General features: G+C 47.4%; 1 protein-coding gene across 1 annotated transcript in view; it reads right to left on the bottom strand.

The window, feature by feature from the left end:
- The window catches only part of LOC147446023 (acetyl-coenzyme A synthetase, chloroplastic/glyoxysomal-like), a 153000-nt gene that overhangs the window by 39518 nt on the left and 91017 nt on the right, over positions 1-22465 (bottom strand). Inside the window, exons 6-11 of the mRNA XM_086525347.1 lie at positions 20244-20415; positions 19962-20044; positions 19760-19861; positions 8169-8257; positions 7978-8068; positions 7780-7893 (exon numbers count right to left, since the gene is read on the bottom strand). Of these exons, the coding sequence (XP_086381473.1) occupies positions 7780-7893; positions 7978-8068; positions 8169-8257; positions 19760-19861; positions 19962-20044; positions 20244-20415 (651 nt within the window). The remainder of the gene's footprint in view (positions 1-7779; positions 7894-7977; positions 8069-8168; positions 8258-19759; positions 19862-19961; positions 20045-20243; positions 20416-22465) is intronic.

The following is a 22465-nucleotide window of genomic DNA, read 5'->3' as shown; positions in this document are numbered from 1 at the left end:
GGAGATGGCCGAGCAGAGCAGAGGGCCACCTAAAGGCCGGGACCAAGAGGGAAAGTGGGGAGAGAGAAGGCTAGGGGAGAATGGATCAAGCAAGGGGCCGGACAAAGATAGTCAAGGGAGGAGTCAAAGGTAGTCCAAAGGGTGAAAATGAAGGATAAATAAGCAAAAAAATAATAATGCCAAGCGGCACTAGCGACATCACTAGTGCCCCCCCCCTCCCTCTCGAGAGCACAAGCCCAAGGAGAGCAAAAGAGAGTAGATGAAAGTGAGGCGGCTCCCCCCTCCCTAAGTTTCCGCCAGATGGACCAATTAGAGAGCAATTTCCAAAGTTGAAGACCCCCCACTATAAAAGGCATTTTTTTAATGAATTGGGGGCTTTTTTGTGCCGTTTGAAGCTTGCAAAGTATTGTCTTTTGGCAGAGGAGTGTGCCTGTCAATCCCCTTTGTAATCTTTCTTGAAAATGGTCATTGTGATGGCAGTGCAAGCCTTTCTTTGTACATGCCTTTTGAAGCATAATCAAGCCACAGTTGCCCCGCTTTGTTGTCGTTTCCCCTTCCCTCCTTCTCTTTCTCCTGCTCCTGTGTTCCCCCTCGGTGCCGGTAGTGTGGATGTGTGTGCCCCCCCGAACCGACGGTGTTTTATGTGAGAGATTGAGATTGAGCGGCTGTGTGCGTGTGTAAGGGTGGAGATCGACTGTGGCAATAGGTGTGCGTTGTGTGGTGGACTTGTGGAGTGTGTAAGCATTGGAAAAAGAGCACGCGGTGGTCTGCTCGTGTAAAGAGTGTTTTGAAGGTGTTTTCTGAGAGGATAGGGGTGCTTTGGATACCCTGAGCTATAGAGAGGCCTTTGTTGTTGTGCCGGGTGTGTTCCCCATTTCCCCTCTCCATCTTCTGGTGCCCCCACTGAGGAGCTGTTTCATGCTCCTAGTTGATGTCGAAGCAGTGATTGTGGTGATGCCAAAGGTGCGACCTTTGAAGAGCAAGTGTTGCTAGAGATGGCGTGGACAGGTCTTCCCATTTTCACTAGGGTCGAAGATGCGAGAACCTGGCTTCAAGACTACGGATTGTTCGTGCTGGAAAGCAGTTTATCGAGAGAAGACGGTGCGGTACAGGTGTTCCCGCTCCTAGTTCGTGGTAAAGCGAGGCTATGGTTCGTTGGCCTGGGCAATGAAGAAAAGGCACATTGTGAAGCCCTAGAGGTGGCTTTTCGAAGAAGATTCGTAGCGGATGTGCAGCTGGACGAAGTAAAGAGGTAGCTGGATGGGTTGAAGCAAAGATTGGAGGGTGATTTTCAAGCGTTCGAGTGGGAGTTCGAGGCCCTTTGGGGGAAATTGATCAAGGTAACTGCTGCAGAAAATGCCAGTTTTTAAAAGTTTGAGTAAATTCATGGATTTCCTGCATGAGGAAGTGCGTGATAAGGTGGAGATAGATGGCCCGGTGTCTGCCAAGTGCGATGGTGTGAAGGCAGTGTGACGCAGTGGTAGCCAAGCCACAAGTAGGACACAAAGATGGTGCTCTATTTGGTGTTCTTGGAGTTGCTTTGTTGCGAGTGGGCAGTAGGCCATTGGGTGCATGGAGTAGTAGAAGTATGATGCTGGCAGTTTGGGTATGCAGTTGGCTATGTGCCTTGGTGTGGCACTATGCAAGGGTGTTACAGGTGGGTGGAAGACATCAGTGCAAGGTGTTTGACCCAGGTGGATGATGACAGGTAAAGCGGGGGGTTGGACAACCTGCTTGAACAAAAGCAACGGGTGACTTGGAGATAGATGCCAGGTTTTGTACATACGTTAGGTGCTTTGTGGTGTACGTTAGGTGCTTTGTGGTGTGCAAAGACTTTGTTTTAAGTAAGTAGTTTTTTGGTGCAATAAGCCTGTGTGTAATTGAACATCAATGTTCAACGAGGGGGTCGGCAATGATGGTGCAGCCAAAGTTGGGGTCCGAGCTGGAAAGTGATCTATGCCAGGCAAAGGCTACAGGCAGGTGCAGTGCAGAAGGCTAGGAAAGGTACCAAGGTCCTGGGCAGCCAAAGGGTAGCGGAAATGTATGCCTAATGCGGCTTTGTAGGCCAAAAGGCTCAAGATAGGTCCAGATGGGGTAGCAGGTGAAGGTGCCCGAAGTGCCGAGTCGGTGCTCTAGGATGTAGTGTTTGATGTGCTCTAGAAGCGATCTAGACGGCTCGTCAAATGGAGCCCCGGTGTGCAAGATACTGAAGTTCAAAGTTAGAAGGTGTTGCAAATCCCCGACGGGTAGGACAGCTAGGGACAAGTGGCCCAGGCTGATGTCAGTGGGTGCATGCGTAGTACTCAAGTTATGGAGCATGCCTGTCTTCTCAGATTGCTAATCGGAGCTCTGGATAGCAAGTTATGGTCAGCTGAAGTTTTGCCGGGGGCCAGTTATGGGCCAGGTTGACCGCATTGGAAATCATGCCATCTGGGGTTTTTTGGGCCTCGACAAGGTTCTAGAGCGAGGTATGCATCATGTGGACTCAACTAGAGTTGACGGCTCACGATTCTGAGCCTCGAGTACCGAGCTACGGCCTGGTAAAGACGGGAGCATTTGGCGGTAATGAGATTACAAATGATTTTTTAAAGTTTTGACGGCCTCGGTTTGCCACCTTCAGAATCTCGGAATGCGGCCAGGTATTCGTGGCTTGAAGTCGGTATGGTGAAGCTTCGGCCGGGCCTTACGGCTAGGAAATCCGACCCCGGACCGAAATGTTGTAGGCTGGTGAAGTGGAGGGAAAAAAATTGAATATGAAGGATTTTTTAAAAAGTTTTTTTTGGGCTTTGGAGGTCACCCTAAGAGGGGCCGCCCTATTGTGTTGCCACATGGCCTCCAAAATCCCACATGCGCGGAGGGGGCTCGGCTTTATGGGGTATTTGACCAGGAACGTGAGCATCACTTGTATACAAAGGGGGAGAGGGGAGCTCCCTCACCCCGTGGCGATGGCGGGCCTGATAGGGCGCTGCATTGGTGGTGCTAGGTAGCGCGCAGGGCGGTGTGCAACATGTTTTGGCGGCGGCGGAGCAAGCTGGTGGTAATCTGGTGGCGCCCATGGGCGGCTTGAGCTGTCGATCAATGACGTGGCAGGACCAGTGCAGTGGCCGTTCCCGTGGCCCCTTTGGAGTCCTTTATTTGAAGACCAAGAGTGAGTGCACTAGAGATATCGCTAGTGCCTCCCTGATGCGAGAGTGAGGGAGGGGGTCCCCCAACAGAAGAAAGGAATCGAGTTACCCAAAGGGATAGTCCCACGGGAGGATAGAGAGAGAGAGAGGGAGAGTGTGGCCGGGCAGAGCAACTGGGTCGAATGCAAGGGGAGGTGTCCCATGAAATGAGGGGGAGGGAGAGAGTTCAAGGGCCGCCCAAGGGAGCCGCCATGTGAGCAAGGAGCAGTCTGAGGAGATGGCCGAGCAGAGCAGAGGGCCACCCAAAGGCCGGGAGCAAGAGGGAAAGTGGGGAGAGAGAAGGCTAGGGGAGAATGGATCAAGCAAGGGGCCACACAAAGATAGTCAAAGGTAGTCTAAAGGGTGAAAATGAAGGATAAATAAGTATTAAAAAAAAAAAGCCAAGGGGCACAAGCCCAAGGAGAGCAAAAGAGAGCAGATGAAAGTGAGGCGGCTCCCCCCTCCCTAAGTTTCCAAATTGGGATGCCAAATGGACCAATTAGAGATCAATTTCCAAAGTTGAAGACCCCCCACTATAAAAGCCATTTTTTTAATGAATTGGGGGCTTTTTTGGTGCCGTTTGAAGCCTGTAGAGTGGAGTCTTTTGGCAGAGGAGTGTGGCTGTCAATCCCCTTTGTAATCTTTCTTGAAAATGGCCATTGTGATGGCAGTGCAAGACTTTGTACAAGCCTTTTGAAGCGTAATCAAGCCACTGTTGCCCTGTTTTGCTGTCGTTTCCCCTTCCCCCCTTCTCTTTCTCTTGCTCCTGTGTTCCCGCTTGGTGCCGGCAGTGTGGATGTGTGTGCCCCCCCGGACCGACGGTGTTTTGTGTGAGAGAGTGAGATTGAACGGCTGTGTGTGTGTAAGGGCGGAGATCGACCGTGGCAATAGGTGTGCGTTGTGTGGTGGACTTATGGAGTGTGTAAGCATTGGAAAAAGAGTAGGCAGTGGTCTGCTAGTGTAAAGAGTGTTTTGAAGGTGTTTTCTGAGAGGATAGGGGTGCTGTGGAGAGAGGCCTTTGTTGTTGTGCCGTGTGTGTTCCCCCATTCCCCCTCTCCAACGGCTCATCAAGAAATTCTTGTGGTTTGGTAGAGATAGACAGCCCGCATACGCCAAAAGTTGCTTGGTCGGTCATCGCACTACGTACCGCACAAGGTGATCTTGGGCTCATTGATCCTGCCTTGCACAGAAGGGCCCTCTTGGGAAAGTTCATTTTTTGTGGACTCCTTCCTAGAGCTACATGAAACGTAGAATGGGAGCATGGAACACGGAGTCTCCCGAGCAGGGCCCTGCTAGGGAAGCTCCTTTCCAGAGTTATATGAAATGTGGAATGGGAGGTCTTTAAGGTACCTTAAGGGAGGTGATTTTTAGATCCCTTTCCTAGGATAATCATACCTAGTAGTGCAAGAATGCATTCCCACGTTACAGAGGCCCAAAAGGGCCATTCCCTATAGCTTTTAAAAAGTAGACTACAATACCCATAAAGTAGTCTTCGTTAGTCACTTTCTAATCACAGAATGGGCTTTCACAACCAGAATGCATTCTGAAACGAGGCATGGATGCATTCCCCATTTGAGATGCAAATTGAAATGGCATGTGATTGGAAAATCATTTCCGGGATGCTGGGTGACTGAAATGTATTCTAAGCATGGCAAGGCCTAGAATAGGTATTCTCTATTTTTATGCGAGCCTTCCTTGGAAGGAGCTGCTTCTCACCAGGATTCACACTCGAGTTCCTCTAACAAGTGGCTCATAGCGCCCAGAGACTCGATGGATTTTCACAAAGATGCGCAGAGTCAGATTGGGCTAAGGATGGGAGGACAGACTCACCACGTGTCTACTCAGGGCCTAGGAGACGTTGAGCTCCTACTTGAGTCAGAGTTGGTTAGTCTGTATGGACGAGCGACGTCGACAACCTCTGATTTGGACCGTACTACATTACGTGTAGCTTGGGGACCCTTCAAAGGTTTGGAGAGTGGATGTAATTTGGCAGCATGCATGAGAAGGTGCAAATAGATCTCATATGGGGGGATTGCATACGTGACAGGATATACAGCCAGGGAGTCCGGGTGACTGGCACGTACCTTTTGAGAATGGAAGCTTTTACACAGTTGTAGATTCTCATTGCAGTCACAGCTCGCACAAACGAGGGGGAGTGCTTTTTCTTTGAGGTACAAGGGGGCTATGATCTCGGAGTGCACCTTCTAGAGGATCATAGTGCTTGTTGCATCTTTACGACAGTGGTTTCTTGACCCAGATCTAGAGGAGGCAGTCAACAAAGGGGAGTGGCGGTTAGATATCCGGCTACTGAAGCCCAAGAAGAACTACAAGAAGCTCAGTATCCTGGCAACAGACGGTACAAGCATCAACAACTTATGCACAAACCTATTACATGCATCCTGAACAGGGAATATAAAAGCGATACAATATAACATCCACTCAATTGTCTTCATGGAACTCGATATTGTTAAAGTCTCCACCTAGACTTTAGAAGGCAGAACCTCCACAAGCACAGGGCTCACAAGCAGCAACAACGATTTCATATTCAAAGGCAAAGAGAAGGTAAACAAGGAACAAGAAGCAGAAGAAGTTATTCTTCAAGGAGAGGCAAGATGTAATTTTTTTCTCTCACTTTGCTGGTATAGTCTCCAAGGGGAGGGAGTTAATCAGACACCTCACAAGAGACCATGCGATCCTGTAGGGGAGGCAACGAAGCCACAATCGTTTAAGGCGATAATCAGAGACTCTCTAGGGGAGGATTGTAGGGAAGAGAACCTACATTGCTCCATCGATGGGAATTACTCTCCTACTTTATCATGTAAACTAATGCACATCATCTATAGCATGCACAGTGTAGTCTTCAAGGGGAGGGATTTAATATGACACCTAACAAGATACTAGGAGACCATGTAGGGTAGGCCACTGATTTTTATATTTTTTTTTTGTAAATCAATTTGATTTAACTAACTGTGGGAAACCTCAAAGAGAGGAAAACCCACCAAAAAGATGTACGAGGAAAGGAACACAACGGTGTTCGGCTGTGCAAAATATCTAAAAGCATTCATAAGAAAGTTGATGTATCTCTGACGTGATATCCCCAACTTCCAAGGCAAACCGCAAAGACTGCCGAAGGGAAATCTTGAAGAAAGGTAGTGGATCCGTATGAATGCCATGGAACATATAGCCATTACGCTGTCGCCACAGGCTCCAGTATGCCCAAAACCTGACCCACATGAAGAAGGCTGCAAAGCACTGCAACGCCGACGAGAAGATACCAAAAATCCAAAACCGCTTATGGAAGACCGTCGTGGGAAAACGTAGCCGCATACACGCAAAAACCCGACGAAGGAATTCTCGCGTGACACAGCAATCCCACAAGAGGTGACAAACATCCTCCTCGACAGACAAGCAACGGACACATGATGAAGAGCGGATGCGGCGCCTCTGAAGAAAGGTACCCACTGGGAGCACACCAAGCAAACACCGCCAAAGAAACAAACGCTCTTTCAACGGCAAACGACTTTCCCATGTTGCAGATATAATCCTACGCCACCAAATAGCGTTGCAATGATCAACAATCCATGGACGAGGCAGAAGAAAAGCATACGCCCGGCCAGCAGAAATATCTTGAAATGGCATTTCCCCAAGCTTCCAATCAGACATGCGATCACCATCAGCCAAAGGTGAAACTGGTAAGAAACTTGTCAACATTTGCTGTAATTCTCTCCAAAATTGGCGATAGTGCATGCCCAATCCAAAGCGACGAGTGGCAAATGGAAACTCGAAAGTGAAACCAGTTGCATCCACCACATCCTCCACTCGAATGCCACGGACGTATTCAGGTGTCACATTCAGACTCTCATGGGGAGGGGCGTAGGGATGAGAGCCTACATTACTCCATCTGTGGGAATAGTTTCTTCCGTAATCATGTAAATGCTTGCCCATCATCCATAGCATGTATGGTCATAGACATGTGTAGTACATTGCCAATAGGACTGCACACTTGTCCTAGAACTCTAAATGCACTCCACATACACCATGTAGGTGGATGCACCTCCTTATGCCACACACGATATTTACAAGCTTATCTATGCACTCTTTTGTACACAAACTTCAATGCTAATCCAATGGTGCGCAAAGTCTCTACCTTGGTGCTTCTTGTTAAATTGGTGTAATTAAGATAATATGTTATTATAAATGCCATTAATCTATATCAACACCGTATGCGCCTATCACAATGATACTTCTTTCTTTCATTCAACCATACTACACATCTTATATTTTTTTAGGTTATGTGTTATATTTACACTATGTTCATCATTTTTGTTCAACACTGTTGTATCATTTATAGATCGTTTGTAACTTTTGATCTCATGGGTCGTATCGGCCTTTCAAAGATGTTGATAGTACATGGTTTTCAACCATACCACATCTATAAAGATTAAGTGCATGACAAAAGCGGACATTGTAGTCTGTGCATAATGACATAGTAGAAACAAAGTTGCATGCACACCCTCTCACTCACAAGTAACTAAGATGGTCCAGAAATATGATGAGCTTTAAGTTAATTATATAAATAGTCATTGGAAGTTGAGATTGAAAAATTGAATCATACCTTATCACCACTTGCTTCCAAGGTTCGGATTGCAGTTGGTGCTGTATGGAAAGTAGTTACTTTGAACTTATCTACTATTTGCCAGTACCGTCCAGCATCAGGCCAAACTGGTATCTACTTTCAGACAAGCAAACAATTGGTATGTGCAATCTCTTCAATCCATTAGCATAACACAACGGATACCAAATACTCAGATACCCCTTCATAAATCACGCATGTTGCGCAATTCAATAGTGGTCCGTACGTGACATATGTGTGACCTGTAATCCAACCACAGTCAGCAGTACACCTGCACATCAAAACAACAGCAGTCATAATTTGTCTCTACAAAATTTTAGTCCATGCAAATAATCAACAAACATGGATTTAAATTATGATGTTTCACCCACCAAAAGATGTCTCCTGGCTGATGGTCAAAGACATATTTGAAAGTAACAGCAGAAAACACCATGTAACCCCCTACTGTGTGCACCACACCCTACAACAAAAGTAACGTGTAAATCCTCCAAATCTGATTCTGGAAATAGGACCTGATGGATAGCGGGATGCAAAATCAGTGCTGGAAGATGAATAAAACAGTTCCAACCGTGCCATAAGAAATGATAATTCAGTTTTGAGGCATACATGATCATTTTCACAACTGTAACATGAACAAAATAGTTCTTATAATCATGCAGTAAGAAATGGTAGGCATAAATAATAATTTTCACAACTGTAACTAGCTGACAATTGAGCGTGAGCTGCAATATGACCTGCAGCAGCAGAAAAATTTAACCAAGTGCTCATTGCGAGATATGGGTACCCTCAGAGCAGTATGCTGTAAGTCTCACACAGTGACGTGAACTCACATAGATGAGAACTCAATTAGAATGGAACAATTAACAACGACCATGGAGACAACAAAAGGCACATAAAGAAGTGCAATCTGACCTCTGTGATGTCAACATACAACGAGGACCCAAGTCCAAGAAACTGGCTGGCAGCACACTCAGATCGAGACAAAGGACTAAGTGACTAGCATACAAGAAGGTGAAAAGGCTAGATAGTGCACGGCAGTGTATTGAGTGTAAACTGTGAGCACAATGTGAGCTAGACTGCTATGAGCCTATGACAAGACGAGCACCAAGAACTCTCCGGTAGAAATAAGCTCTTTCTCGTTCAGAATCAGCCTCAGCACTAAAGACCACGGGGTCTTTAATGAACCAAAGCCGTGGGATCACGATGCGCAAGTGGGGCTCGAATTTCAAAAACAGTGTGCACCATCGGATGTTGTTTGAGTTTACTTTTTTTGGCCGAGTTTACTTTTTTGCGTTTGTGTTTGCCATATAAGGGTATGTTTCTCCTTGGATGCCATCAAAACCTACACGTCCGTGTGGTTAGAGCATCCGCCTCTCAACTGGCAGGTTGTGGGTTCGATTCACCTGGCGGGCATTGACCATGTCTTTTTTTTCGTCCGTCCACCTGCCTCGAGATTCCTGCGCTTGGTTCCCAGCTGTTGATCCCATCTCTCCACCTTCATCGACTACCCCATGACGCTTAAGTGTTGTGGATTAGGATTTCACTGTGCTTAACGTATGGTACAGCTTTGTATGGGAAAATACAATGTATTACAATTTATATCATACAATTTAGACGTACGGTGTGCTTTTTTAGAAAACTCCTAAGGAACCATTAATATCATACAGCATGTTGTATCGTATGGTCATACATTTTGATCCGGAGAATGCCATATTTGTACGATATGCGCACTCATACATGGTTCTAAAACTTCCATGCCCTAGCTATATACAAGAACTAAAGTATCTCTAGACTCTTCTTTCTCCCTCCAACTGCTCTTAGACCAGTAGTGAGTCTGCCCACTCATCACGGCCCAGTAGTCCAAAGATGACTAGGAAAAAAAAGAACCACATATACTACCCCAAGCTGGTGCTCCATGTAGACTGTCCAAGTGTTCCAAGCGTTCTAGCTGGGGGCTACATTCATCCCTTGGCCAAGCTCTCAACTTTATGCTACTGGTGGATCACTATAGTCAATCACTTGGGTGTATTTTCTCCAGAAGGACACGACTTTCAAGATCTTCGAGAATAAGCACCCACTAGAGGAGACAAATTCGGCAAAGTTGCTGACTGTTCGTGCAGACCAGGGTGATGAGTTCACCTTCAATGCTTTTGTGAAGTATTGTCTGGACAATGGCATCAAGTGAAACTTGTGATTACTGGTTCAGCTTCAAAGAATAGTCATGGAACGGATAAATAGGCCTATGTAGAAGGGCTACAATGTCACTGGCACATGACATGCAGTTAGTTACAGTTGGGCTGGAGTTCATATTGGACGGACTCTCGCCTGGGCAGGGACACGTGGCAAGTGATACAGATGGTGGTCCAGTGGACATCGTGGCCGATCACCACCACCTCAGTTTGGAGATAGGCTTAGCTGGATTGGGATATCTGCCAGTTGTTGGTGGCTCTTTAGGAGATACATATGAGTGATTGGTTCCAATGGTGGGTATGCATCATCATCTACTTTTGTGTGGTCAGTCGTCTAGAGTCTATCATCTTGAGTTGTACACAGCACGTCTCACCATCCCTACACAGTTGAGCCTCGACACCCCCACTATACCTATGAGATCTGGGCTCGAGCTGAGTGTACTGCCATGCCAGAGTCTGATCCGTTTCTTTGAGTTTGTCGATGTTCATGCTTTTCATGTTCAGGTTCTGCTGAGTCGTACTGTTGTTGCTCTATTGTTCATTGTCTTCTGTGTTTGCATTCTGTGGAGTGAGATATCATGCACATTGCACTGAGGAGCACCCACTATAGAGGGCACGCCACATCATCTCCGTTACAGGTGCTTTAATTTTTGGCACGCCTGGTGGGACCTCAACTCAAGTCTCACTCCGCTACGCCTACTGGTCAAGGAGCTAGCTAATTAAGATTAAGCTCTCATCTGTGTTTGTCTGAGATTTCTGATTTGTTTAGTCTTGTACAGCTTCCCTCTGCCGGCTGGGTCTAGTCCTCTCTCATCCAGGTCTAGCCAGAGGTCTAATCACTCGCCCTAGTCTAGTCACTCACTTGGTCTAGTGGAGTTTGGACCAGTGTGCAGTAAGTAAAGGTCTTCGTGCTCAAAGCTTGGGTGGGCATTTGGTTACTACATGACACATACAAGGCAGTCAAAAGAGCGACAAAGCCCACCACTAAGTCCTTTGAAGTACTACCACAGGAAGCGTCAACCCTTCGTGCCAAGCAGAAGTCCACCAGCCCCATTACCCCCACCTTCCCCTTCAACCAGTTCTACACCTCCCCAATCACCCCCATCAATAAACTTCTCATCCCCTGTGTTACAACAAGCTCTAGTGCAACAAGCTCCTGCACAGACAGCCATGGAGGATCTCACAAGCGTTCTAGCTAAAGTGAATATTAAGTTTCCGACTTTCAAGGGTCTCTCCATAGAGGATGCTGACGACCATGCCCGGAGGTTTGTTTCTCTCTGTAGAGGTCGTGGCCTCAACTGAGAAGATGCCTACTTAGTACTCTTCCCATCTACCTTGGATGGTTTAGCAGACAAGTGGTACAATCAGTTGCAGAGAACCACTTTGCGACTTGGGCCACTTTACAACAATAGTTTTGTGAAGATTTCAGACCAGGGGACTTCCAGGAGAAGGCCCTGGATGAGTTGGCCAACCTGATGCTCCAGCCAAATGAGACTTTTGCAGAGCTCATGACCCGAACAAAGTCTTTGGTGGCCAAGCTTCCTCAGCAACCTGGTGAATTTATGGTTAAGAAGTGGGTGGAGAAGGCTTTTCCCAAAACTTCCCAGCAAAAACTCCGAGAGAGTCTCCGACCTAACGCCACTATGGAGGAGTTTGTCCGGCGTCGGGTACTTTCCTTTGGTGACCCCACCTTGGCTTTGTGCCTTTATTGAGTTCACTTCCTAGTATCCACCAACTTCCTTAGTGCGACGGGGGGACCTACATGATCTTGAGCCTAGACATCCTCTTACTATACGAATTCCAGTGTCGACCAACTTCCCATCTGCGGGTGAAACTACCGTTCCCATTAGCCATACAATGTTCGACCATTTGCAACTTCAAAAAGAGAGTCCCAAAAAAATTAAAAAAAATCATTGGAAAAAAACCAACAACTAAGGTTAGCAGTTGCCACGTCCTCGTGACATAGTTAACAGTTGCCACGTCATTGTGACAGACTAACTACTCTAGACGACGACGCTGGACCATATATGAAGAAGATGATCTGTATGACACCACAACTAACCATGAAGAGCCACCAACGGCTCATAAATGTCAGTCATCTAAGTCTATCTCCAAACTGAGTGGTGGTGGTGACCTGGCCATGATGTCCACTAGACCACCGCCCGTATCCCTTCCCTGCCACATGTCATTGCTCAACCCAGAGAGTGCATCGAGTGTAAACCAGACCAGACCAACTGTACTAACTGTGTGTCCTGTGAAAGTGACACTGTAGCAGCAGCAGCCTACACCACCCGAGGTTACTGCTTCTATGTTCTGCTATGGGGTCTCTATTCAATGTTTCCCGGAGGATACACCCTCTTTCACAGTTCCTACCTACGCCCAATGAGCCACCTGAGCCAGCAACATGTGTGCAGGATCTACATGAGTTCACACACACCTCAACTTCAGCCCCATTCGTGTCGGAATCTTTGACCCAGCTAAAGTTCTTTATGACAGGTGTACTACCCTTCAACAAGATTCTTCAAGGTGGGTAACAACAAAAAGATGTTGATTTCAACATGGATGAGCCAACTCAGCACGCGACAAATTCTTCACCTACAATGCACTCTTCCGCGGTGCTAGCTAGAGATCCAATAAAGGGAGCGAACTGCAGTGTCTTTGATACCCACCACGCTCTGCTGAACCGTATGCAGAGCAGACAATCCAATTTGCTGTCAACGAAGATCGAATTAACCCCTTTTGAAGAAAGGGAAAAGTCAAGCACTGATGATTTTACAAGCGGTCACCTTCACTACGGGACACAGGTCCCCTTCAACTTGCTCCACATCCTCTCCATCCTTTTGTGCATCTTCTACTTAGCTTCACCCGGACTTTTGCTTTTATTTACCCCCTTGGCCCTACCCACCCCCCTCTCACTCTTTTTTTCTCCCTAGCCCTCACCACCCTCTCTTCCCCTCGTCCCTACCTACCCTCCCTAGACCCTATCCACCTTCCCCCTAGACCTTACCCACCTCCCGCTAGATGTAGCAGGGCTACAGTGTCACTGGCATGGGACAAGCAGTTAGTTGTAGTTGGGCTTGAGTTCACACTGGGCGGACTCTCGCCTGGGATGTGACATGTGGCAAGTGTTACGGATGGTGGTCCAGTGGACACCGTGGCCAGTTCACCACCACCTCCGTTAGGAGATAGGGTTAGCTGGATTGGGATATCTGCTAGCTGTTGGTGGCAGATATCCCAATCCAGCTAGCTGTTGGTGGCAGATATCCCAATCCAGATAACCCTACCTCCGTTAGGAGATAGGGTTAGCTGGATTGGGATATCTGCCAGTTGTTGGTGGCTCTTAGGAGGTACATATGAGTGGTTGGTTCCAGTCATAGGTACGCATCATCTACTTTTGTGTGGTTAGTTATCTATAGTCTCTCATCTGGAGTTGTACACAACACGTCTGCACCATCCATGCACAGTTGAGCCTCGACACTCCCACTGTACCTATGAGATCTGGGCTGGAGCTAAGTGTGTTGCCATGCCAAAGTCTGTATCGGTTTCTTTGAGTTTGTCGATGTTCCTGCTATTCATGATCTGCTGAGTCGTACTGTTCTTGCTCTGTTGTTCTTTGTCTTCTGTGTTTGCATTTTGTGGAGTGAGATATCATGCACGTTGCACTGAGGAGCACCCACTATAGAGGGCACGACACATTATCTCCGCTACAGGTGCTCTCATTTTTGGCACGCCGGGTGGGACCTCAACAGAGATCTCACTGTGTGTAGAGAGCAGAGTCAAGTCGAGGAGCTGCTGGATTCAGCTCTCTACCTGTCTTTCTCTATTGGGTCCGACTGTGTCGGCTAAGTCTTAGTTCTAGACCTGCTGGTCTAGTCTCTCGTCTTGCTCTAGTCTCTCTGGTCCAGGTCCAGCCAAGTGGTCCAGTCACTACTCAATCCTCTGAAGTACTACCACAGGAATTGTCAATCTTTCATGCCAAGTAGAAGTCCACCAACCCCATTACCCCTACCTTCCCCTACAGCTACCTGCATTCCCTCAACCAGTTCTACACCTCCCCAAGCACCACCATCAATAAACTTCTCATCCCCTGTGTTACAGCAAGCTCCATTGCACCAAGCTGTTGCGCAAACGGCCATGGAGGAACTCAGAAGCATTCTAGCTAAGGTGAATATTAAGTTTCCGACTTTCAAGGGTCTCTCCACAGAGGATGCTGACAACCATGCTCGAAGATTTGTATCCCTCTGCAGGGGTCGAGGTCTCAACAGAGAAGATGCCTACTTAGTACTCTTTCCATCCACCTTGGATGGATTAGCCGACAAATGGTACAGTAAGTTTGCAGAGAACCACTTACAACTTGGGCCACTTACAACGACAGCTCTGTGAAGCTTTCAGGCCAGGGGACTTCCAAGAGAAGGTCCTGGATGAGTTGGCCAACGTGATGCTCTAGCCACATGAGACTTTTGCAGAGCTCATGACCAGAACAAAGTCTCTGGTGGCCAAGCTTCCTCAGTAACCGGGTGAATTTATGGTTAAGAAGTGGGTGGAGAAGGAGCTTTCCAAAATTCCCAGCAAAAACTCCGAGTCTCCGACCTGACGCCACTCTGGAAGAGTTTGTCGCGGTTTCTACTAGGATAGAAGGAGCTAGGAAGTTGTTCACCGACCCCCCTCAGGTAGAGTTCCCCTTAGTGTTTTTGGAAAGTCCTTCTGATCCGTTAACTTCTTTACGGAGGGAACTAGAAGCCCTAAAGTTATAGCGAGCTCTTCAAGAGGAGAGGTTCTTCTCTCTTATACAGGAGAAGCCTCCACATCACGAGGCATTGGAACAAATCAAGAGCGAGCTAGAAGAGATCAAGTCTCAGCAGGAGACTAAGGCTATGGTTTGGTGTAGCTCATGCCGCTCTCTAGGGTACCCTCCACATGAATGACCCCTTCTGGTTTACTGCCACTTTTGTGGCAAGTCTGGACACGAGGACAAGGATTGCTACTACCTCAAGGGATTGAGGCAAATACAACAAAGTCTTGGTCCTACTCTTCAACAAGGGCCACCACCTCCATCCAACATGGTTTCCACCAATGGCCATCCAAACCACATGCCACCTTTGCTGACAGCCTCTCCTATGCAAGGTATGCAGAGCACTTTTCCCTCTTAGAGCTTTTATCTACCCATGCTTTCTCATCACCTCAAATCTTCTTTGCCTCCACCTCCAACTCCATGCACCAGGAGCAAGGACCACCTCGCCCTTCGACTCGCCCATTGAATCGACCCATTGAATATGGTCATTAGCAAAGCAAATGCCCCCTGCTAGAAGGGTCCCCTCCTTGCCGTCATTGCCCTGAAACGAAGGATCACTACAATAAGGATTTCCCTAAACTTCGTGCATCCACAGCTTCGAACCCAAGTCAAAGCTAGAATGAGTTTACCTTTCCCAAGCTCAATCTGATAGCAGTTAGCACCGTTCCTCAGCCACCCCCTTCTACCCACGTAGTTACACCTCAAAATAAGCTGCAGTTGGTAGAGGAGCCAGCGGGCGTCCTCACTCGGGCCCAGAGAGCCGCTCTTGGTCTTAGCATTCCAGCAAGTTCAACTCCCCCACACATTCTCACAATAGTGGATACCCTGCCTTCAGCTGTTGACAAGCCCTCACCCAGTGACAAGCAAGAATCCAAATCTTTGCTCTCGGATATTGATGAAGCCTTCTTGGAAGCTGATGAAGCCTTCTTGGAAGCAGATTCCGATCAACAGAAGTTCAAGGCACCAAAGAAACCACTGGTTGAACAAGAAAATCTTACAACAGAGACAGTCTTGAAGAACGCCTTCCAACAAGTGTCCCTCTATGACATGCTACGGCTAGATGCGAGTTTCAAAAGTGACACCCTTGCAATTATTCAATCCCTTTACCCCGAAGCAGGTCCTAGTGGCGGGCACCTCCCAGTGCAACCATCAGAGTCCTATACGATATCCTATCCCGCTGCCCCCCTCACTGATTATAGGAGCCCTCGTCTCACCATGTCTGTCTTGGGGTGGCCATTCTCAGGAGTGATAGTGGATGGTGGATCTGGCATCAATCTGATGCCCGAGTTCGCTATGTTAGCTCTAGGTCTATAGCCTACTCGCCCTGCTCCCTTCACAGTTACATTGGCCGACCAACAGACAATCTACCCAGTGGGCATAGTGGACAGTGCCTCTCAGGTACAAGACTTTACCTTTAACTTGGATTTTGTTGTGGTTCGTCTTCCCCAGGTTGAGGGCAGATTTCCATTGCTCATCGGTAGACCATGGCTACGACACATGAAAGCACTTCATGATTGGGGAAACGATGCCATGTGCTTCCCAATGTAGCCCATTCGCCTAGAAGGAGGCATGAATCCCGTCGTATGGCATAGCTCTTTGTCCCTAGAGACCAACCTTGAAATGGAACTGCCTACTCCACCTGACGGGTCAGATGAAGATCTGCTGGAGTGGTTGGACGCTACCAAATCTATGCCTTGTTATGGAGTCTCTATTCAATCTTTGCCTGAGGGTACACCCTCTTCCAATGTTTCCACAGTAACTAACCCAATGAGCCTCTTGAGTCACCTCAAAGGGTGGAGGTCATAGCACCTACTCACCATGCGCCCTTGGTGGAAGCCTTTGGATTGGGTGAGCCTACGAGGATTCACAGTAGCGGAAACACATCTCCTCTATAGGAGTTCAACCCCCCCCTCATCATCAGCCCCATTGGTGTCTGCTTCTCCGACCAAGAATAAGCTGTCCTTTGTGTCTAGTGAACTCCCCTTCACCGAGCTTCCTCAAGGCGGGATACAACAAAATAATGTTGGTTTCAAGCTTGATGAGTTCCCTGCTCATGATGTCTCTCTGACCCTTGACACAACAACCTCTTCACCTACAGGGCATTCTTTAGCAGTGCCATCTCCAGACCGAGTAAAAGGAAGAAAATTCTGTGACTCTTGTACCCACCCCACGCTGCTAGACAAGATGGAGAGCAGATTGCTATGGCCCGTGTCACAGAAGATAGGGTTAGCCTCATTCAAGGTTACATCATCAAGCAATACTGATTTTGGAGGAGATTGGTTTGTAGAACTAGCGGGAAGACCAGTGGGTATACTGCTATGTGCACCTTCTGCCAGGAATCAACATAGCACCTTCTGCCGGGAATCAGACTACCACAAATTCAAAGTTGAATGGGAGGCTATCCGTGCAAGTGCATGTGCACCCACCCCCTACCCTCGCCCCTACCTACAACCCACCTCCTCTCTCCCTCGCCCCTACCCACCCCCTCACACCCTCACTCGCCCCTACCCCGACCCCACGACTCGCCCCTACCCACTACCGACCCCCCGACTCGCCCCTACCCACCGCCTCCCTCCCACTTGCCCCTCTCCACCTCTCCCTTACCCTCACCCCTCTTCTCCTCTCCCTTACCCTTGCCCCCACCCAGGCCCCCTCGCCCCTACCCTCTCTCCTCCTCGCCCCTACCCTCTCTCTTCCTCGCCCCTACCCTCGCCCTTACCCACCCCCTCACACCCTCACTCGCCCCTACCCACCTCCCTCTACCCCCACTCGCCCCTACCCACCTCCTCCCTCCCACTCGCCCCTACCCTCTCTCCCCTCGCTCCTCTCCACCTCTCCCTTGCCCTCGCCCCTACCCCCCCCCTCCCCCTCCCCCTCCCCCTCGCCCCTATCTAGCCCCTTCCTCTCGCCCCTATCTAGACCAACCCCCTCGCCCCTACCCACCCCAACCCCCTTCCTATCTCGCCCATATCTACTCCCTCGGCCTGGCCTACACCCTCTTCCCTAGCCCTCACCTACCTCTGCGAGATTTTGAGCATTTCCTTGAAGAAATCAGGAAAATTTCCGCAAGTTTAATCGGAGGCCCCTGGAACCAAAGTATTTAAAGATGGGTTGCACTACACTCGCTTTATGGGATTTGTTTATCTTTGCAGTCTTCAGTTTCTACCTTCTGGACAGCTTTTTTCATTGAGCCGGGGATTGTTACTTCTTCAGCATATCTTGCGGCATTGCTTCATTAATCAATCCTCCTAGGAACTCAAAATCTTCTCCAAACATCACCTTCTTTGAGTTCACATGTTTGAAGATTCCTCCACTTGCTTTGATACTTTGTTTTGTTAAACTATTTTTATTTTAATAGACCTTCCATTGGAATTGATGGAAAAATGGTGTTGATTTATCAACCCAATGTAATGGTTGGACCAAGGCTAGGACTCGTTATAACGGTTCTTTGTACCGTTGGACACAATCCAAGGACTGTACCCTAACAGACTAGATAGGTAACTCTAGTCGATAGAGGTAAGTGTAGCCTTGAATGTGATGGCTAGATAGGTCTAGTGCGAATCAAAAAAAACATATGAGGTCCCGTGGGGAGGGGATAAGGATGTTGATACATGTTGTTTGAACTCGAGTGCGAATTAGGACACGTGCCAGTGCAAGCTTTGTGAGTGTACTTTCTTGTGGAGATGGTCACTGGCATGTCTGCAAGATGGAGTCGGTATCTCTTGACTTTGGTACTTTTCCAGTTCTGCAGAGGTAATAAAGGACATTGATCTTTTTTTTTTTTTGTTTGAGGGGGGGACACAAAATGATATGGCGGTTGCCCACCCTACACACCTAATTGGAGGAGTGTCTTAGAGCCAACAGGGGCAAGCTTGTGAAAGGTGAGAATCACCGTGGGAATCGCAATGTGAATGTTGGGAGACAATACGGACTTATCATGTGGCATCCGTATAGATGCTGACATGGCTGTTTACGTGGGAATTTTGGCCATGCCTTGCTTTTGGGCAGTTAATGCAAATAACAGAGTGCTTTTGGGCACAATTGTCGAAAGTACATTTATTTAAGTTGCTTTTACAGCTAAGTGCCTATAAAAGCTAGGTCAGGGTCCCGTTAATACTCAGATCATGTGAGTGAGCTCACACAAAACACTTGTAATGACGACAAGTCATTAACAATATTGCCAGGGTGCCTAGTTGAGGGGCCGCCAGCACTTTCTGAAGGGGAATCCACCCTCTTATGTGTCAAATCATCTTTAGAAGTGTGAAGTGTTCTTAGTTATTTTCCTGTTGTTTTACAATCTGTTTACATGATTCTCCCATTGGCACGTGGTGCCAGCCGATTACACTCCTACTTCAGTGCTGACTTGGCGCTCACCAGTAGTTCTAAGAGAGTGTTCTCAACATTAGCTCTTATGTGTCAACTCATCTTTAGAAGTGTGAAGTGTTCTCAGTTATTTTCCTGTTGTTTTAAAGTCAGTTTACATGATTCTCCCATTGGCACGTGGTGCCAGCCGATTACACTCCTACTTCAGCTCTTCCATACAAAGCAGTTGCAAAGCTTCAGTGCTGACTCGGTGCTCAACATCAGTTCTAAGAGAGAGATTATGCATGAGAAAACATTCCTTATATGTTAAATTTGTTGATAAGGCTACGAGATCTGCTCAAGGAAAGAGCCAAGAAAAATCCTTTAAGAGCCAAATTATCTTCTAGTATGCACATTCATTTGCACAGTCTCATTGTAATCGTATTTCCTATTGAAGTTGACCTCAATATCTGCCCTTGATGTTTTTTTCTGAAATTATAAGTAGCACCTTCCATAGCATGGAATTTACGCTTAATATATGTGGCCTTGAGGTGCTTTTATTGACTAGTTTTCTCCAACACTTGGGTTTCCTTGAAAACAGTTCCTTGCTGCCCCTTCAAGTGAACAAAACAGTCACTAGAACAGACAAATATATATAGAGAAAGGAACTTCATATTGCCTTTGGTTTTCCTGTTGATCCACTTGTATAGAGCATGAAAAGAGGATCCTCAGCTTCCATCCATTCAAGAGGAGCTTCCTTAGCCATACCTGGTATGACATCCTGAAAGCAAATCCTCAAGGAAAGCTTATTACTTACAAGGTCAGGAGTTCATCGGACATCAATGCAGAACTACAAGCCCAAACATATAAACTTGGATCACCTGCCACCATAGATCACGCCCGCCTTTCCAAGAAGTGTCCTCACGCAAAGAAGCTCGATGGTTATGATAAACAAGGCATGTGTCTGCAAGCATCATAAATCATCATATTCACCCGCCATTCCACATAATGGTTTAAAGCATGCATGAAATTCCAGCTGTGAGATTAGTTATCCTTTGTTCTCTTTAGAACTCCGCAATCACAGTGAACTAGAGATGCAAGTAGTTGCAAAAATTCTTTTGAACTTGAAATGACAAGCAACTACACAATAAGCTAAACATTACCTATGGAGAAGTTTTCACGATCTAGACATAGCTGCAATGAGGCATCCACAATTGTCTTGAGGTCTATTAGCTTATTTCCACGTTTGAATGCCGAACATGTTATGACCACTTTTGGATGGCAGTCTAGTATGCGTCCAGCCAAAGCCTCAGCTGAAAACCCAGCAAAAACTACCTGAAAAAAATGTGACAATTCACTTGATAAAGTCTAGGAATGTTTCCGAAGATTACCTAAAAGAGAGAGAAATGAAACGAAATATATATTAACGTCCGCAAAGGGCCTAAAAAACCTATGAGACCAAAAGAGGTGACATCATCATGATCATATGATCCATATCCCGGCATGAGAGAGAGAGAGAGAGAGAGAGAGAGAGAGAGAGAGAGAGAGAGAGAGAGAGAGAGAGAAATGAAATGTAATATTAATGTCTTCAAAAGGCCAGAACGACCTATGAGACCAAGAGATTACATGTGGTGAATCTAATACCAGGTCTGGGTACAAAAAGTACAAAGAACTGAAAAGAAAATAGTGGGTAGGGGTGGGGAGAAAGCTGATACGAAGAGGATACAAGGGGGGGGGGGGGGGGGGGGGGGGGGGGGGGAGGGTTGAGCTGATACAATGGAGTTCTTTGACAGCAGAGGTGTTATGTCCCGCTCACAGGAGAGGGGATCTAGCCTAGATGTCGTCGGGATGAGCGTCCAGTGTCCGAGCGGACGTAGTGTGAACACGGCCAGTGTAGCCGGCCATTATTATAAAAGGGAGGCCAAGGCCTCATTTGCAATTATCGACCCCTACTGGCAGAGTGCCAGAGGACACAAGCCTTGATTCCTACCTCCTTCTGGGCACGCGTCGTGATCTCCTCTCTCTACGAGCGCCGTTTCCCTCTTACGCTGGCAGCTTTTAAGCCTTGCGCTAAATTTCCACACTGCCTTGTTTATTTCACTCTCCTAAGTGGCATTTTATTTAAATGACCAAGGTTATTTAAAAGAAAAGGGGGGCTGGACACTTCGAATTCTTTTAAAGAAGGTATGAAAGCTGAGTTTATTAAAACTCACTTACAAAAACTAGCATAAGTTTTACACAGAACTCAATTTTGGTTCTTCTGCTCCTCTCTCTCACCTGCTCGGGCTCCCGCGCTTCCGCCATCACCTGCTCGCCTTCAGACGCTCACACCGACACGTGGAGCTCCTCAAACATCAGCTTTTCGCGAACGGAAAGTGCAAAAAAGGTCCAGTTTCGCGTGAAATTTCCAGTTTTTCACGCACTTAGCCATGGATTCCTCTAGCTCAGATGTGCAGCATGACAACGCGCCAGGTAATATCCAAATTCCATTCACGCATGCTCTCTACACATGGATTACAAGTACTTTCCAGAGTTTCGACAAGCGTGTTACCGCTCTAGAAAACGCGAACGTTCAGACGAACATTCGCTTGGCCTCTCTCGAAGGGGTCGTGCAAGGGCTCAGTTCCCGACTCTCTATTCTCGACAATATGGCTCAGTCAACGACTGCGCGTATTTCAGAGGGCGAAACCCATCTCTAGCAATTGCGGATGCAGATTGCTGCTTTTGGGCGTTCACAGGGTGGTCGGACTGCCACGATTCCGTACAAAACTACAAATTTCTCAAGGGAAGAGAAGGAGTGTACGAAACTCGCCGTAAATAATTGGCTACATCAATGACCCACGTATTTTGATCTCCATGGGGAGCATGATGAACGGAGGATTCAGACGATTCCTCTTTATCTGCGCAGTAAGGCGCTTACCTGGTGGCGGGACATGACAAAGAAGCCTACGACGTGGGCTGATTTTTGTGTGAAATTCAAAAGGGATTTCGCTAATATGGACCCTTTGAAAACTTATGCCAAACTACAGAGTCTTTAGATGAAAACTCTGTCTTTTGATAAGTATACGACAGCTTTCAAAGAGGCGCTCACCTTCTGCAAGGTGGATTCTACGCACGCGGTGCACATGTACTTGCTGGGAGTACATGAGGATTACCGTTGGGCCTTAATCAAAGACAAAGCCCCGACAGACGTCGAGGATGCAGTGGCAAAGGCTAGGACGTTCCATTTAATAAATGGAGCGAATTATGAGAAGAAATGAACGCAGACCATCAATCCGGTGAGGGTGCTTCGAGGAAGCGACCCCGATTCCAGCATAAGTCCAAATCACCGCCACGATCTTCTCAGGAGAAGAAGAAAGTAAAAAATGCTTCAGTTGTTGATGCA

Source organism: Adiantum capillus-veneris, chromosome 12 (assembly GCF_014529385.1).
Source record: "Adiantum capillus-veneris isolate H3 chromosome 12, ASM1452938v2, whole genome shotgun sequence".
NCBI classification, from domain to species: domain Eukaryota; kingdom Viridiplantae; phylum Streptophyta; class Polypodiopsida; order Polypodiales; family Pteridaceae; genus Adiantum; species Adiantum capillus-veneris.
Note: the sequence above shows the minus strand (reverse complement) of the source record. Positions and strands in the feature narration are given on the sequence as shown.